This window comes from Triticum dicoccoides, chromosome 4A (assembly GCF_002162155.2).
Source record: "Triticum dicoccoides isolate Atlit2015 ecotype Zavitan chromosome 4A, WEW_v2.0, whole genome shotgun sequence".
Lineage (NCBI taxonomy): Eukaryota > Viridiplantae > Streptophyta > Magnoliopsida > Poales > Poaceae > Triticum > Triticum dicoccoides.
This window is the reverse complement of record NC_041386.1, coordinates 735,544,085-735,562,662: the sequence shown is the minus strand read 5'-3', so window position 1 is coordinate 735,562,662 and position 18,578 is coordinate 735,544,085. Positions and strand designations below refer to the sequence as shown.

General features: G+C 42.6%; 1 protein-coding gene across 5 annotated transcripts; it reads left to right on the top strand.

Moving 5' to 3' along the window:
* Nucleotides 1-5,372: 5,372 nt before the first annotated feature.
* Nucleotides 5,373-16,343, top strand: LOC119288251. Of its 5 annotated transcripts, none has more exons than XM_037567886.1 (25): nucleotides 5,373-5,493; nucleotides 6,015-6,185; nucleotides 6,264-6,516; nucleotides 7,851-8,073; nucleotides 8,182-8,302; nucleotides 8,401-8,979; nucleotides 9,780-9,800; nucleotides 9,895-9,965; nucleotides 10,819-10,873; nucleotides 10,994-11,030; nucleotides 11,105-11,424; nucleotides 11,495-11,626; nucleotides 12,022-12,170; nucleotides 12,309-12,395; nucleotides 12,505-12,640; nucleotides 12,883-13,323; nucleotides 14,090-14,154; nucleotides 14,274-14,328; nucleotides 14,483-14,522; nucleotides 14,626-14,682; nucleotides 14,812-14,942; nucleotides 15,049-15,180; nucleotides 15,283-15,428; nucleotides 15,650-15,718; nucleotides 15,915-16,343. In XM_037567886.1, the coding sequence occupies exons 2-25, from the start codon at nucleotides 6,024-6,026 to the stop codon at nucleotides 16,186-16,188; spliced, it is 3,756 nt and encodes a 1,251-aa protein (XP_037423783.1). In that variant the 5' UTR covers nucleotides 5,373-5,493; nucleotides 6,015-6,023; the 3' UTR covers nucleotides 16,189-16,343. The 5 variants fall into 5 exon arrangements, with proteins under 5 accessions (XP_037423783.1, XP_037423782.1, XP_037423780.1 ...); XM_037567885.1 differs by having other exon boundaries at nucleotides 14,626-14,703; XM_037567883.1 differs by having other exon boundaries at nucleotides 12,886-13,323; nucleotides 14,626-14,942.
* The last annotated feature ends 2,235 nt before the right edge of the window (nucleotides 16,344-18,578 follow it).

The window sequence follows — 18,578 nt, the reverse complement described above, 5'->3', positions numbered from 1 at the left end:
GGGGGGTAGGGAGGGGAGGGCAAGGCATGCGGTCGGAGGCCTGCCCAGGGGTAGGGGGTATGGTGGCACATAACTCGGCTAAGCAGAATACCTACCCGTGATGTCCATTTCCTCTGTCCCTCTCGCCTATGGTTTGGTCATGAAGAAAAAAGTCCCTTGATACCATTTTGCTTTTGTTAGCTGGACAAAGCATAATTAATTTGAGCATGTATGAAAATGATCCTGAGATGGAAGCAATGCTTGATGCAAGAAGTTATGAGTCAAAGGGCATCGCATAGATCTATTTGCAATGGTTTCCAAATGGTTTGAATATGTTGTTTTGTTAGCAAGAGAAAAAAGCTCCATGTTTTTTTAGGGAAAGAAAAAGCTCAATTTCTTTTTTTGAGGGGAGAAAAAGCTTCATGTGAAGGGCTTCAGAATGTTGATACAGAATTGTAGAGGCCCGCTCAAGACGGGCCTCTTGGGAAAAAGTGAGGCTTCTTTAGCCCAAAAGGCAGCCTGGTACTAATCCAGCGAGATTCTGAAGAAGGAAAAAAATAGTCCAGCGACCGCCGCCGTCTCCCCCATCTCCAGCAGGGGTCAGCGCCGGCGGCGGCGGCGCATCTCCGCTGGCTCCAGCCCGCTCCTCCTAATCAGTTCTCACGCGCAATATCCACAAGCATGGCCGCCTGTGCAGGCTGCTCCATGCACCGTTGGTGGCTGATCACTCCGTCGGAATCTCCTCGGTCAGCAGCACCTACTCCGGAAGCTCATGGAGGTCTTCATCATCCTTGGACGACTGGTTCGTACGCTCTGTGATATGGTATTTTTTAGTGAATGAATTTTATCACTAGTTAAGCGGCTAACCTTCCACTGGAATTTCAAACAGGCCAGAGATTCAGAGTGGTCAATGCGTGCATACCAGGCTCAGGTGCTCAATGCCAAGTCTGCACACTACGGTTCAATTCTGTTCCGTTATTAGTGCGAATTGGCATGCTAGCTGCAGGAAGCAGGCACTGCTCGTTTGAAGCAGGCGCGGGGAGGAAGTGAAAACTGAAAAGCTTCCGGCCCTGCCTGAAGCTTCGCCATTTCCGACCATCGCCACATAGGTTCCGGCAGGTCAGTAAGCAACAAACTAGCACCAAGCTGTTATCTCTCAAAAACTTAATTCCGTTAAGTTTGGGATCATTCTGGATGGAGGTTTTTAGATGTCTGGTTCATAGTAGCCTGGTTCGCGGGTCGATGCTGCGATCCCCGTCCCGGGGTCGATCGACCCGGATCGAGGGTCGGGGACGACGGCGGGTCGAGCTGGATCGATTGCCGGATCGCGACCCCGATCGATGGGCACTGACCCCGATTTGATATGCAGGGTTGCTAGAAGCCAGAATGCAAGATTGCCAGAAATATGAAGGAGTTCATGGGGATTTGATGCTTACCAGGCAATCGCAGTATCGCACTACAAAACACTGAACTCGGCCGGCCTGCCGGAGTCCGACCTTCCGCGGTCCCGCTACCGCCGTTGGTACGACCTTGCCGGACTGGTGGGAAGGGCAACGAGGAGAGCGTGGAACCGTGGAGGGCTGGAGGCTGACGGTGGGAGGCTTGGAGCGAGATCCATGCCGGACTGGTGGTTTGAAGATGAACCCATAAAGAGGACGAAGCAGGATTTGGGGATAGTTGTGCGACCAAACGCTTCGTGGAAAGTAATAATGGCAGATGAGAAAAATCACGGAATGAGGGCTGACGTGTGGTCCCATTTTGTAATCTTTTTTATTTTTATTTTGTGAAGTATCAGGCGGGATTTTTTCCCTCCTTGCAATATTTGGAAATACATCATTGCAGATCGTAGGGATCTTTCTTTCCCTCCATGCAAAAATTCTCACCAAAAAAATATGTTACTGGGCAAAAACTGAAATCAGGCCGGATTTTCCCCCTCCTTGCAATATTGGAAAATAGATCAATGCAGATCATAAAGATCTTTCTTTCCCTCAATGAGAAAAATTGTCAACAAAAAATATGTAACTGCGCAAAAACTGAATCGAACCCATGACATCCGACTCATAATATTGAGCTTCCCCCACTACACCAATACCGACATTGTGAAAACTAAATTTGTTTAAACTATAAATAACAAACACTAATTATATATCCTTAAAGTGCAACAATTAACAGGTTATTAACAAACATTAATTATATATATAAAGAATAAAAGTATATAATTTGAACATCATATATTATGTATAACTGCAAGCATAATGTCACTATAGTTCCGCATAGTTTTTTTTTCTTTGAACGAGCTGGAGCTCTACGTTACTCGAACACCGACATTGTATGAAAAACCTTTCATGGATACAAATCAGTCCTTCGGAAGTCCATCATCGTCTTCATCCCGACACATGCCAAATTATCAATGGCGCATCCATGTCACTACCCTAGAGCGGAGCACGCGCTGTCGCCTGACAACAAAAATAGTATCCACCCAACCCAAGCAACCGGTAAAACTTCCTCCACTCCAATGTTTCCACATACAGAAACACAAACATGTCCACATGATTCTGGTCGCTAAATTCAACGGTGCACAAGCCAACAAAGCCGAAGGAGACCTTATTGTATGTCATCGCCACAATCACTGGTTCGACTGCAGAGGTCCACATGCAGTTTAATCACTTCGTCACAAAGAAGGGGATGTTTGCAATGCATGCTGTTCAATTAGATGCTGTCACAATGAATCCCATTGATTGGTGGTTCAGTTATGGTGCTGAAACTCCAGAGTTGGCTGAGGTAGCGAAGAAAGTTTTGTCCCAGCCTATTAGTAGCTCATCGGCTGAGAGAAATTGGAGTACGTACTCTTTTATCCACAATGTCAAGAGGAATAAGCTTAATGGGAAGAATGCAGACAAGCTCGTCTATATCCATGCGAATATACGCCTACTGTCCAGGTTTAGAGAAAGTTACAAGAACGGGCCACATTACAAGTGGGATATAGATCCAGATAATTCTTCATTAGAGGAATCAAGCTCCAAACTTGAGGAGCTTCGTTGGAAGAACTTAGAGGATAATTCTGTTGATGATGAACCACCTATGGATGAAGGAACACAACCAACAAAAAGGCAGAAGACCGCAAAGACTAAGAAATAAATGGTACTGTATTGTAACCTAATCATTTTAGTAAACTTGTTCGACTTGTTATTGACTCATTTCATCATTTTTCTTGCAGGTACATGAAGTACGTGATGGATCATGGATACTGGACCAGATTGCTGCCATCGATCATCTCTATTTGCTTAGCTTTTCTTATACGAATAAATTGTTCTTTGTTCTACGTAGTGGCTGTGAACTTGATATTTTCCTTTAACCGATCAGTGAACTCATGTGTTCAAGTCTGAACTTATTTTTTTCTTCAATAAATCAATTCTGAACTTCGATGTAATTATATTACTCTTTGATCTTTCGTGTGTGTGGGCATGTATGGGATTCAGTATGACGACGCCGTCTCGCACTGACAGGTGCTATCGACCCAAATACAGTCGGTTCACGTACCACGACCCATCTTAGCGCACCCGGGTCATCGTCCCAAATTCAGTTGGGTCACGTACCACGACCCATCTTAGCGCACCGGGGTCATTGACCCAACTTCGTTGGGATCTCGTACCACGACCCGATCTATCGTACCGGGTCATCGACCCAAAACCCTTGGGATCACGATCCACGTCCCCGATTAGCGTCCCGAAGATGTATACCCCTCGTCGAACCACGTTCCAGAGGGGTGTCGACCCGCGACCCTCGACCCCGTTCCTCGACCCGGGTGACCCAGATTTCTGGCAACTATGGTCTCTGGTTACTTTTTGATGTGCATTATCTTTCTGCGATGTTTCCAGGTGTGACTTGTGAGAGACAGATAACTCCAAATTTTCACCAAACAAGGTGCGGTAGCTGGCCATTATTTTTCTGGCAATCGGACCAAGACGTCTGCAGATTAGTTCAAGGGTCATTTTCCTTACTTTTGTTTTCAAATTGGTTGTATCCTAGCTCTGCATAATTATATAGCTCAGTGAGGAATGCGGGTCGGGTCATGCACGGCAACTAAGCAAGGTGGTAGCAGGTAGCTGTTTCTGTTTTGTTTGATGTGTGGGAACTTGTAGGAACATGATTGGAAATTTCCTGCTTCAAACAAAATTAAAGCCAACTGTGCCGTGTAGATGCATACTATCTATAGCCCCGTAAATTACTGCACATGGCGACCACCAGTTCTACTGTTTTGAAACAAACAAGTGTGTTAGTCCAAACATCTCTCTCCATCAGCTCTTTTTATACATCTCAAGTTGCTTCCTTTGCTTAATTTGACCGACTTCATTCCGTGCAGTTGGTGAGTTCCCACATCTATTAGGTTATGGTTTAAACTAATTATTGTACCTGTGATGATAGCTATCTCCAAGTACTGGCCAACTCTGAACAGCAGCTCGTGGGTTGGTTACTGAGCATCATGGCCTAATTCTTCCATGTCTTCCTCTTCTACCTCTGGAAAATCTCGATGGCAGTGCAAGGAGTTGCATGGGGCATATCCGTCACATGATGAATCATGTCGCCTATATCTCCAAGTTTCTGGACAAAGTCTTGTCCTGGTTCAAATTTGACAAAGAAGAGACCCTTCATCGCTTGTTGACCGACGTTCTTACTTGGCTGACGCTTACTCTAGAAGCGGAGGAGGCCATTAATCATAGGATATTCTTTGACGGGATAGTGAGGGGTCTAAAATCTGGTTTTTATGACATGGAAGACAGCCTATGATTTGGAGTATATTCGTCACCAAAAGAAGCGGGACAAACAGAAAAAGTCACCGTCAAAAGGGAAAAATTAAGAGGCCCAAAATTGCTTCAGGTTAAATACACACTGTCCTAAGTTCTTAGCTATATAAATACATACTTACCCATCCCTGCAATATACCTTTATCCTAGACATGGATTGAGGTCCTACTAATTAACTAAGGGAGCGTGCACGTATGAACGTGATATAAGCATTGTTAAGTAAGATCCACTTGGAAATTGAGTGGGTCCTAATTAAGAAACTCGTCAATCGATGTACCCTTTTGTTCATTCTAACCGAGCATGGAGCATGCCACTAGCATATGGGGTTTGTAGTGCGTAGCACTAGTCGAGACATGGTATCAATAGTAAACAATCAACTGAATGCGCAAATTAATCATAGCAGGCAGGAGTAATTTAACAAGGGAGGTATGATGCCTCACTCATCTTAATTTGTCTGAATGATGGCCCACTCCATTCCGGACGACACGTGCAAGGTGACCGATTCCAGCAACCCCCACCAAACACGGTATTCTTGATCGGCCCAGGCTGGATGCGCCTAACATGTAAACTAAACATTTCATATTTGGATGCAGATCTACATCTCACATCACTTCCCAGCTGGTCAAATCCCCTCCCTTCCCTTATACTTACTGGTTCAGAAGACTAGCTTAGAACTCGTTGATTCACTACTAGGCGGATCTCCAGCCAGGTAACTGCCATCCTTCTTCTCTTTCAGCACCTCCCTGCTTAGCCCTGTTTAATTTGTTGGGATCCTTACTCTGGTTCACTTGGGTAAAAATGATAAGTTTTGTTCTAGCTAGTGGCCTCATAAATTATTGATGTGTTCTCGTTTCATGCTTAGCTAGGGTAAGTATTGCGTGAAATATAACTGGAGTGCCAATCCATCTCCAAGCTCTCTGCTTAATCGTGTTTATTCAGTTAGGATCCATGCTTTGGTTCATCATGTGCGCTTCATGCATGCATTTTTTCCATTAGTTTTTTGCAAACTTCTCATAGTGAATTAGTTATCTAGCTACATGTTGGTCTAATGGCACAGTGCTTGGCACACACAGCCAACTAAAAGCTAATAGTGTCTGCTATATGGAAGATATGTCGTTTCCATCTGCACCACAGAAGATGCATCTTGTTTTGTTGGGAAATTGGGAAGTTCATTTGGTGTAGTTCGTGCCCTCACAGATAATTAAAGTGTGTTCTCTTGTTTCAAACTAGGGGTACCCTATGGATCACCGTGGTAGTATAACAGAAATTGAGCTGGAGTGCATGCTACTTGATGAAAATGCAGAGCCCATGGCCCTGCCATTCCCACTTTTGGAGAAAATCACACATAATTTTTCTGATAAGTTGGAAATTGGAAGAGGTGGCTTTGCAGTGGTTTATAAGGTACTCTGACTCTGATTTGATCAAACTTTATCAAAAATGTAAACTCAATTTTATCCATGCATGATCTCACTACTGCAGGCAATGCTTGAGAATGAGGCCGTTGCTATAAAGAGGTTGTCCAATACGTATATGTATGAGAAAGAATTCCAGCGAGAGGTCGAATGTCTGATCAAGGCAAAGCACAAAAACATCGTACGGTTTCTGGGATATTGTGCTGACACACAAGGAAATATGGAAAGCTACAATGGGAAAATGGTTATGGCGGATGTACAACAAAGATTGCTATGCTTTGAGTATCTACCTAAAGGAAGTCTTGATGGCTATATTACAGGTAGGTTCATATTTCTTCATTGTATATGACTTGGTTGATTCAACATACTCAAGTATATAGCTGAAACAAGGCTTCTGTTCCTGTGCTTTTTGGATATGAACCATTTTTTCCAAGAAAATTGATAGGAAATTATTAGAGGTGCATGCTAACCCACCAGCCTCGTCTTAATGAGAGGGCAGTTTCGACACTTGGCAATATCTGGCTCCAAAGACCATATGTCCATGGACCATCCTCTTCCTCCTAGTCACGGAGAATTTCCATGGAGAGATCGGCCATGGCGCTGTTCCTCCAAACATTTTCGAGTAGGCATACTGCATCATACAGCCACGAGCCAAGACATGGCAAAACGACGCCTCCACTCCTCCCCTCTGCTTGCTTGTCAGTGTTAGAAGGGAGAGAGAGGATTGGTGGAATAGTTCGTTGTATTGCTTGAGCCTCGTGGACATATATATAGGAGTACAAAGACCAACTTGGAGTACAAGACAAGGCAGGAACAAATCCTAGTCTATCCTATACTTCCTAATAATCCTTATACTCAACAGTCAGGCACACCTTCGTCCCTGCGCCCTCACGTCTGGAGGGCTCTCGGTGACGCCGACACAGTCGATATGACAGCCCTGCACAGAAAATGCATCGCGTGTCTCCTTCACCATGCCAGTTGAACATTTACGAGCTTGAGCCCACGGCAGCGCCTCAGAGTGGCGAGAGTGCCCTCAGACGGCTCTTGCTGGGCGTGGGCATACCGCTGTCCTGGTGAATGAGTCGAAGCCCCTCTTCTGGCTGCTTGCAAACGGGCTCCATGCCATGATGACACCCTGCTTAGCTGCGTGGCAATGTGGCAGCAGACTAGATGGCGGGAAGCTATTGGCATGGGAGCAGCTTCAGCAGGAGCAGTACACTGCTGTGGAACAGCTCACCGATCTGGTGCACGCTGATGTTTTTTGCCGATACGACAAACTTGAAGCTGCCATTGTCATCGGTGAGCTTCAGACAAATTCTCCTCCTCTTCTCTATGATCCTTCCTCCCCCCCTAATCACATGAACCAGGCAACACCAGGGGCAGTATCCTCATCCCCTCGTCTATATGATTGTCGTATTGAGTGGGTTGGATATGGGCTACAACGACCTGACTACTTCATATAAGACTACTAATATACCGTTGGTGTTAATTAGTCACATGTGCTTTGTGCTTCGTGTAAAAGCAGTTTCAGAAAGCACTGAAGCACATCTCTTTTTACCCTGTAATATACTATCTTGCATTCAGAAATTAAGGAACCAGGTGTCTCAAATATATAGTACTAAATCAAATACCATTTCTCATGTCCCTTTTGTAGATTCATCCAAAAAACTTGAGTGGAGAAAGTGCTACAAAGTAATCAAAGGGATATGCGAAGGGTTAAATTATCTTCACCAAACAAAAATTCTGCATTTAGATCTAAAACCTGGAAATATATTATTGGGTGGAGATATGATGCCAAAAATTACTGACTTTGGGCTATCAAGGTGTTTCGAGGAAGACCAAACACGGGTGGTTACTAAAAATGTGGGTGGAACAATGTAAGCCTACTAAAGCTGTCAAACAATCTTTAACCTTTTTAGATTTAATGTTATTATATTGCATTTTCTCTACATATTTCTAGTTGATCAGACTAAACGTATTTTCAGGGGATATTTGGCACCGGAATTCTGTAGTGGTGAAATCACACACAAGTTTGACTTATATAGTCTTGGTGTTATAATTATAGAGATGTTGACTGGAAAGAAGGGGTATCAAACTATCGAGAATGTAAGAACGATTTTTATGTGTCACCATTCCAAGTCAAATTTTGAAATAATCATGTTACAGATCCATGTCATAACGTAATCATCGTTACAATTTCCTAGGTACTTGCAATCTGGAATAATGCAATGTTGGATACATTGCAGTGGGAACAAATTCGAGTATGCGCGGAGATAGGGATAGAGTGCATAGAAGTTGACCCATCAAAGAGACCAGCTAGTATGAAGCATATAATTGATAGGCTTGCTGAACTAGAATGTAGTACAGGGGCAAGCGATCTTCTTCTCCTTCAGCAGTTTGTTCTTTGCTTCCCCTTTGAGCCGAACAAGGCTATCACGTGCCCGTTGCAGCTAACAAATAACACCGACAAACATGTTGTGTTCGGGCTTATGGACAAGAGCATGGGGCCCTCCTTCCTAAGGCTGCCATTATACGGCTTTGTGCCACCTAACACCCCATACACTCTCATGGTGACAACACAAGAGAAGGAAGATCGACCACGAAAGTATATCATAGATGTGATCCTCCACAGTGCTACACTAATATTGGGGGATGATGAGCATATAAAAACTTTCCAAAACCAACCAGATAGGTTTTTTCGAGAGATGGGGAATGCAGTGCGGGAGGTGAAACTGAAAGCACTTTATACACTGCCACGACACAATGCAACATTGCCGTCTAAGGTAAGATATTACTATATCAGCATAAATGTGATGAGCTAGCTAGGTGACCCACACATTAAGTTTTGATAGTTGTTGTCTGTATGTTATTGCATAATCTTATTAAACATTAAGATGTTGAAAGACACCCCTCGTTCACTAAAAAATACTGAGAAAATTAGAACTAATATAAAATGCACCATGCAGATAAGTGTTTGACATTGTTTCTCCATCACTTATTTCTCCATGAAAATTGTTAGTTAGTGCAGTTCATTGCCACATCATCAATGATTTGTCGTTCAAGATATACATATAGATGTTGCAAATTACATCTTGAGAGAACACTATTGGACTTCAATCTTTCATGGGGAAATGTCGAGAATAAATCTCAGCCATTCTGTTTAAAGGGAAGCCCGGTGCATGTAGCTCCCGCTTGTGCAGGGTCCGGAGAAGGATCCAACCACTTTCTGTTTCTGTCAATTAATAGTTCCGTCTCGGTTTATAGGGCATGTGCGTAGTTCTAGGTCATCCATTTGACTAATTAAATATGAGTTATATCTCACCAAAAGTATAGCATTGGATTCTCAACATATACCAGTAAACCTAGAACGACGTGCATGCCCTGTAAACCGAGACAGAGGAAGTAGTTCCTTAGTAATCTACATAATGGAGGGTGGATAGATACAAGTTCATCTCGCTTAAATTGAAAGGTTGACATATAGTGTAAATATTACTTCACCTTATGTGTTGTTTTCACTTGTATTTTGTGGTGGTGGTTCTGGACTACACTTACTTGCGTGCATGCATGATCATGTATTTCGCAGCCAACCTCACCCTCAAGCAAGGTATGGGTTCTGCTTTATCTTTCTGGTTTGCAATGTCTGCAGTAAAACTTTGAGTTGGTCCCTTGCCATGTTAACCATAGCCTTGTTGAATCAGATAATCTTATGCAATAAAAATCCATATGGCAATCACCTGGCTTCCTTGGACATGGACCAGTGCAAGCAACGGTGAGTGCATTCTTTATACAGCAAAAAACCATACGCAGTAACACGCAGAGGTCAAGATGAAGTGTTTTTTCTTGAGTTGTTTACTCATTGTTGAATATTCATGTGACACCTCCATCCAGGGTCTTTTTTTTCTCGGCCCGAAATTTCGGTAACCGACCGGTTACCGAAATTCAGTGGCCCCTAGAGAAACTTGTTACCGCCCGAATTGTTTGAATTTAAACCACGGAAGCAATGTCAAATAGACTTCGTATGCGTAAAATATCACAACCAAGCTTTTTCCTTAGTGGTAGAGTACGTGACCTACTAGCCTGCTGATTTGTGAAATAAACCTTTTGGCGCTACTCAACGCTTATATAAAAATAGTGCTTGCAGTGTGGCAGAAAGGAAATGTACTCGCGACCATCACTGGTAAGGGGGCTGTATGACCACTGAAACATGAAGCACTTCATGTAAATAAAGTGTTAAACTGACTATATTCAGACGTAAAAAAAAATTTGGATTCAAAATTGTTTTGAAAAGTTGGGGCAAAAAAGCCGGAATCGCCGAGATTTTTGAAAACTGGAGGCCACTCATGAAAAAAAAAACAGAATCGAAAAAAAGAACTTGCCTCCATCTCTATTTCTATCAAGATCTTGGTGCATTTTTTTATTGTTATTTCAAAATGCAGCGTAACAATGGTCTCCAGTGTTACTTACCTTAGGAATGGGTTCCTAATCAGTTAATAGTTTCATTCAGTATGTGACCTCTTTTTTGGCACTGAGCACACGAATGGTATTTTTTTTTACATGTAAGATATGGAATATTGCACATATTTGCTTCATGGTTAACTAAACCAGTAACTTCTTTGTGCCAGGATAATAATCGGAAATAAGAATGGACATGTTCAAATTTGGGACTATCGAACCCAGGCACGTAGTAGTGTTTCTTTTTGGATAAATACTGTGTTGATGCCTCTCGGCATGGATATGCATGTATGCATGCTTTGGTCTCCATTGACTAACACAGTTATAATTTCTTTATACCGGCAGAGAAAAAAGGATTCGATTAGAGTCTCAGCGACATATGGCATGATTTCTGACCTCTGTTAATATTTCCATCATGAAAGATGCCATACTAATAAATCTCCTGCCTCACTGCAGAAATTAAGTGTGTTAAATTTATTGCAAGAAAGCAATGGATTGTTGTTGGGACAAACATTGGTAACATCTATGTGTATGACTATGAAAAAATGCAAAAGATTGCAAGTTTTAGAGTTGGCAGATTTCAGGAACTTAAGTCACTGGCCGTTCATCCAACCCATCCGTATTTGCTGTCAGCGGGTACAAACCTGAAACTTTGGAACTGGGACAAGCGTTGGGAGTGCGTACAGACATTTGAGCTTGAAAAACTGCGACATGTTGCATTTAGCCAAAATGACACCTTTGCGGCTAGTAGTGATTCAGAAGATTACACTGTGACGGTACGACTCTCTCACTCTCTCTCAGCATGATGAACAGGTGTTGGCATTATGCTTTTATTTTGTTGTGCAGGTTGGGAGTCTTGGTTCTCCCAAATCTAACTGCATTCTCTTTGGGCATTCGGACAAAGTGAAGTGCTTGGACTTTTTCACATACCACAATCAAGAGTTTTTGGTTACGGGCTCAAATGACAAGACTGCCAAGGTCTGACATTCTGACGGAAAGACATGATACTCCCTCCGATTCTTTTTCCTATGCCCCTCCATTTTTTTTGTCAAGGTCAATTTGGAAGCCCACTATAATAATTAACCTCGTTTCTTCAACAACCAGTCACCTGTTGGTTGCTTTAGTCGCCCGCTGTATTAATTATTCTCATTTCCACAACAGTTGAGATCTTAGAGGAGATCCGGCACAAAAAATGCATCTTAGAAAACATAAAGAAGCAAAGCTGTTGATCACTTTGAATCGAGGTTTTTGGAAAACTCTACCTACGTACAAGATTATTTTGAGATGGGCCTAGGAAAAGGAATCGGAGGGAGTAATATAATACGTTTACATATAAGAGTTCTCATAAGGAATGTTTTTTTTTTTCAAATCAGATATGGTATTTGCGGGAAAAGATATGTGCATATACACTTAGAGTTTTTGAATCTCCGGTTACGTCTGTCCTGTACCAATCCAATCTTGAGATTCTACTTACAGGTTCAAAAGATGGTGCTATTTATTTTTGGAGCACCACAGATTGCAGGTAATTTAAAATGAATTAACTATAGCTGGTGCCTTATGAAGCACACCGTTACTTAGTCAACTATACATTTATGTTGCACTAAATGTACTCGATCATACATGGATTTCCATTGTACTTGCTGATAGAAATATACCATAGGATATATTCATGCCCCCCAATGCTTAAAAGAATCATCAAGACTGGTTGTGATGGAGCTATCTACCATCTCGCATGTGCGATGGGAAGGTATATTTTCATGTTTTTCCTTTACTGTGTAAGGCTGTATGTTTTCATGCTTCCTATTTTTTATGCCAGACTTATGGTGTTGTCTGGGTACTTACCTATCATATGTTAGGGTTGTGATTGGAAAAAAACACACAGTAGCAATTATGGATTTTGAGAATGTGAATTATGAGAAGGAATCAATAGATTATGGTGAGAAGCAGTTAAGTGCAGATACGAGACAACAAGCTGGAGACACAATGTCTAAGGTGAGCTCATTTAGTGTTAATTAGAAAGAAGTGTGTTAATTAATTAAATGCTAGGCTTTGCATTTTGTGTTTAATCTTTGGAAAGCTGAGAGTTTATCTTGTCTAGTTTTAGTTTATTTCCACAATGCATATTGATCTATAATATTATTGTAAAATTTGTATTGATTTAATAGGCAGCTGTTGATTAGTTCACGCAAGTTGTACGGACCCTTACATGGCTATCCATTGATTCATCTGTTTAGCAGGAAATCTCAGGGTCCATCAGTCAGCTACCGATACTCGACGTCCATCCGCCGGAAATCCGTTTCCCCTATCATCCCGAGGAGCTCATCCCGTGCTCACTGCACCTAACAAACAACACAGATGAGAATGTGGCATTTAGACTTGTAGACAGGAGCGGCAAGTCCCCATGGTGCTTCACAAAGTTGCCGTTGTATGGAATTTTGTCTCGTAGATCCACTTACAATTTGATTGTGACAACAAAAGAGGAGATGAAGCTAAAGGAAGAGAAAGACTTTGATCTCGTTATTCAGAGCAATTTATTGCGAGACAAGCACATAAGCTTATTCAAAGACCAGTCTGAGTTTGATCAGTATTTCGAGGAAGCCAAAGAGTTTGGGAATATGGTGCATGAGGTCAAACTGAAAGTTATTTATGTGAAGTACAGAGAGATTACATACGAGGTGAGTTGTTTCATCTGCACAATATATTCATCTCAATTAGTGTTCACAAAAGAGAGTTAGAAGGATCGGCACTGCATTGATCATGTATATATACTACAACAGGAATTTCACACATATTGTCTGATTCCCCGTTGTGTACAACATATGTGATGGTAGTTGCATCAGTAGATTTCATCTACAGCTAACGACTAGGTCTAGGAGAAGTACATTCAATGAATCATTTATTAACACCCTGCTGCACTTTTCCACTTCGGGTGGATAGACACATAAAGGGCCTGTTTGGAACACATTTTTCTTTTTTAACTGTCGTCGGGGCGAGAGCTTCCCCAGCTGAATATATTACTAATCACGGCTCAGTCCACCTAGCATAGTATACTGAATGTATTTTTTATATATTAGAGGTGATGTGGCATGCGCTATTTGTGTTGGGCCAGTCACTGAAGGTGGTGCTACATCGACTGTAACTGTCCAATCACTGACAGAGGACCAGGATCAAGCATCAGTATTGGTGGGCGTTCCACTGATAGCTGGAGAGGGGCTGACTGTTAGTGGAGTACCCAACGCTGCTAGTTTACTGCATTTTACTGTACACTAACTCGATCAGCACTTCTGTTTCTTCATCTCTTGACTTGACTTCAATGCATTTGCTTTCCTAGGCAATTCGACCAACAATGCGCATGCCACATGTGGTCGGCTTGCATATATGGATCATCCAACTTAATTCAGATATTGTTTCAGATATTGACTAGTTTTTTTGTTGGATCAGGACACAACGGTGAAGTATAATCCTGATAATGTGTGTTGCCTAGATGCACATCCAACAGAGCCATGGTGAGTGCATATATTGGTAGCAAGCATAATATGGGCACAGTACATATTTCTATTCCTTTGTTCAAGTGAACATGTTGAATATCATTATATCCGACGATTAATTTTATGTTGTCACACAGGATTTTAACAGGTCATTGTAGTGGGTATGCTCACGCATGGAACCATGAGATGAAGGCAAGCTAATGCATTCTCTGTAATATATGATGCTGCAAAATATAGAATGGTCATCACAATAAAAGCTCGATCAATGTGTATATAGTGTTGACAGGTTACAATGTATGCCTTTTCCCGCTGAACTAACAGTGTCATTTTGTATAATGGCATGCAGTACCCGATGAATTCGTTTGAAGTATCAGAGTATTATACAGGTACTCTTTCTGAACCATATATAACAGTAACAATTAAGATTGCATCGTCATACAAATATACACCAGCATGGAGTACTAATAATAGCTACCACTCCCATTGCAGTCAGCTGCGTCAAATTTATTGCAAGGATGAAATGGATTGTTGCTATGACACCTCCTGGTAACCTCCATGTGTACGACTGTGCGTGCGTAACAAATATCGAAAATATCACGACTATTGAACCTAGTAATTTTACAACCGCTCCAATACTGGCTGTTCATCCAAGCATGCCGTATGTGTTGTCACCAGACACAGTGCTTTTGGACTGGGAGCTGAGGTGGATGCGCACACAAACATTCCGCCTTGGCTTAATGACAGTCGCATTTAACCCCTGGGACGCCTACAGTTTTGCAAGTGGGTCTTTGGATGGCTATGTAGAGGTTTGTCTAGACGGATTTATCCTTTTTGCTATATTTAAACTTAGGTGTTATGAAGATTACTTTTCCACTTTAAGTCCTCTCCTTGAATATGGTTCTTGTGTTTCAGGTTTGGAGGCTTGATTCTTCCGACCCTGAATATTTTTTGCCTGGGCATATGGATGTTGTCAACTGCCTTGATTTTATCACACGTGGAGATCAACAGTATGTGATCACTGGCTCTGAAGATTGCACTGCCAAGGTACGTATATGTGCTATTATCATCAAACAACCGCACACTAGCTAATTAATTTATGAATAATGATAATGTCCATTCGTATACGTTATGTTTCTTTCAACTCAGATCTGGGACTTGCAGAAAAGGGAGTGCATTCGTACGCTGGAAGCTACGTCTCCAGTGCTTTGTGTCCTTGTCCATCCATACTTTCCACTTCTAATTATAGGAGCAGCACATGGCATCATTCAGTTGTGGAGCTCCATTGATTTCAGGTAATTACCATAGTAACATTATGAACGCCCTTCCAAACTAGAACCCCATCCCGTAACATGTTGCACATACGTAAACAATGTTAACTAAAGTTGTACTCATGGATTCATTTTGGTACTAAATGTATAACACAGACATGCCTATATTGCATATATGTATTTTTTTTTTACCTATATTGCTCTTATCTTGGGGAATTTGTAAGTGATTGCTCCTAATTGGTTAGGCTTAAGAGAACCATTAACTTAGGCGGCGGCGGGCCTGTTGTCGGCCTCGCATGTTTGAGTGGTTCAAGGTACATGTCTATGTCCTCATTATTTTTATTTCATTTCCTGACTGAACAGGAGAGATTTAGTATTAAGCTTTCCCTTTGTTCAAATCACATACATTTGGATAATTTGATCTAGACTGCTAGCTCCACAGTTAAGAACATTCTCACTCCAATTGTCTGTCATAGCGAACTTGTGAAACAGAGTACCTTTGGCTGGCAGGATTCTGATTGGGCAAAAGAATGCCATAGTTACTATGGACCTCTGCGAAAGCTGGGGCGTAACATCCGACGAGTCATCAGAGACACCTAACGAGTGGTCAGAGACATCCGAGGAGTGCCCAGAGCTTGAAGAGCACACCGTTTCTTCTAGAGAAGAGAACCCCATTGTTGGAAGAGGGGTGAAGGCCATGACCCCGGCTACCACTACGGTTCACCAAGGCGACAAGGAAGGGGGAGTTGGCTCAACCCAGCCCAAGAGGCAAAGGCTCAGCTAGCGCTTTGATCTGGGAGATCCCACAACTACAGTAAGGTACCTGTTACCTCTTGTAGAATATGACTGTAAGTTGAAGTCAAAGGCACCAAAAATTGAAACGAATTGGATGTATCTGTTGCTCATATGGCTGAATTAGCATGATCATATACTATTTAAGCATGAATAGTAATGCCTGCCCGAAACGTTCATTGCCATTTGGCTAGCTTATGTTGGCGCCGCCTCTCGCAGCGCCACTTCTTCTTCCTCTCGGCTGCCTCTCGCAGGTCACACATACAACAATGGAGACAAGTTTTTGGTGCCGGGCTGCCTCACACAGCCGCCAGCCTTTTCCTTCTCTCCTCTGTTCTCCTGTTCTCGGTTTCTCTCAAGAACACACAGGACAAGGACACAACACATGCACACAGATAGGCACCAAGGAAGAAATGCTACTAGCTTTGCCCAGTGGAATTTCTACCTTGGTGACCACCATGGCTACATCTTTTCTCACCATCCCTCTCGCAACCTTTACTCCACATTACTCGAGCAATGCCACTATATGTACAAAGGACTCACAGGCGTACTAGCCAGCCGTCTCCCTCGGCCACTAATCCCACTGAGCCATGCAGGCACTAACACACGCACTACAGGCCTTATCCAGTCCTGGAATCGCTCCAACAGCCACGACTCGGCCATACAACTAACAGTCCATGCGCTAACAAACAAGCCAACTACATGTACGCCATGTTCACTACTCCCTCCGTTCCGAATTACTTGTCTTGGATTTGTCTAGATACGGATGTATCTAGACTCATTTTAGTGCTAGATACATCCGTATCTAGACAAATCTAAGACAAGTAATTCGAAACGGAGGGAGTACTTGCGGCCTCCATGGCCACGACCCAGCCAACATAGTATGCATGCAACTAACTCACCGAAATCTCATGGCTGCAACTCCAGTCAGCCGGTCTGGCTTCAGTCCTTCATGCACCTTGCCGCTTCACATGACTTTGCCACATCGCATGGCTGTTCGGCATCTCGCCTTCTACGTGCACTCAACTAAAGCCTTGACGACTAGCTACTCCCTACACCATCTAAGTTACATGCACGACGAAAATAAACTAAATATGCAGATACATGAAGAATCAAGATTAAAGCTAATATAACAGCTGATGCATGTAATTTCTAGCCACCTAGCATTCTTCTCCCATCAAACCTGTATTGTTCATGTCTCTTTACCCCTAATAAGATTCTCTTCCAATAAACATGTTAGCAATTTATTACACTGAATGGTAAAACGTACAAATCTTCAGTCAATTTTTCTGAAGATGTGTTTCTGCACTAGTGTTTTCTTAACCATCTTGGGTCTCTATCACCAAGGTACAAATAATACAACAATCAAACTACCAACATGCATGGAAAAACACGCATAACTGAAATATGCACTGACCTTGATACTTCGAATTTAAGATGAGTAGCCAATGCAAATGACTATCAGAAGTTAATGTGGGGGAACTTGTAGTAATTAACATGGGTGAAAATTTCTATCTAACAAACAAGTGCATTAATTCAGTTAAGTTCTTACTATATACTAGCTGGGCATATGCTTTGCAAAATGCAATGCGTCACTAGTCGATTTGTATGGGGTGTTGTGTATTTGACTCGGGTTTATCTCTGTTTGTGTTCACTCTAAATGTTCAATTGTTGGGCTGGTGTTGTATATCGTGCTTGTTCTGTTGATGTTGATTGCCATGCCAGGACAGAGAAACATACCAAAGCAAACAAACCTAACCAAACATAGAGAATAAGTTATTCGATCAGCGAAACATACCAGAGCAAACAAACCTACAAAAAAAACTAAAAGAGTAGCATCACATATAAGGATCATTTTTGGTTTAGTTCAGTGCACTGGACTGCTGATGAGAGTAAATTGAAGGCACACATGTGCTAGCCCTCCCCCCTTTCCTTCCCTAGGGCCGGCGGCCAGGGAGAGGGGCGCGCCAGCCCTCTTGTGGGCTGGTGTGTTTCTCCCCTTGGCCCATTAGGCCCATAGACCTCCCGGGGATCCGGAACCCCTTCCGGCGATCCGATGACTACCCGGTGCACTCCGAAACTCTTCCGGTGTCCGAATATCATCGTCTTATATATCAATCTTTACCTCCGGACCATTCTGGAGCTCCTCGTCATGTTCGTGATCTCATCCGGGACTCCAAGAAACATTTGTTCACCAAATCACATAACACTATATCGTTGACGAACGTTAAGCGTGCAGACCCTACGGGTTCAAGAACTATGTAGACATGACCGAGACACCTCTCCGATCAATAACCAATAGCGAAACCTGGATGCCCATATTGGTTCCTACATATTCTACGAAGATCTTTATCGGTTGAACCAAAATGACAACATACGCAA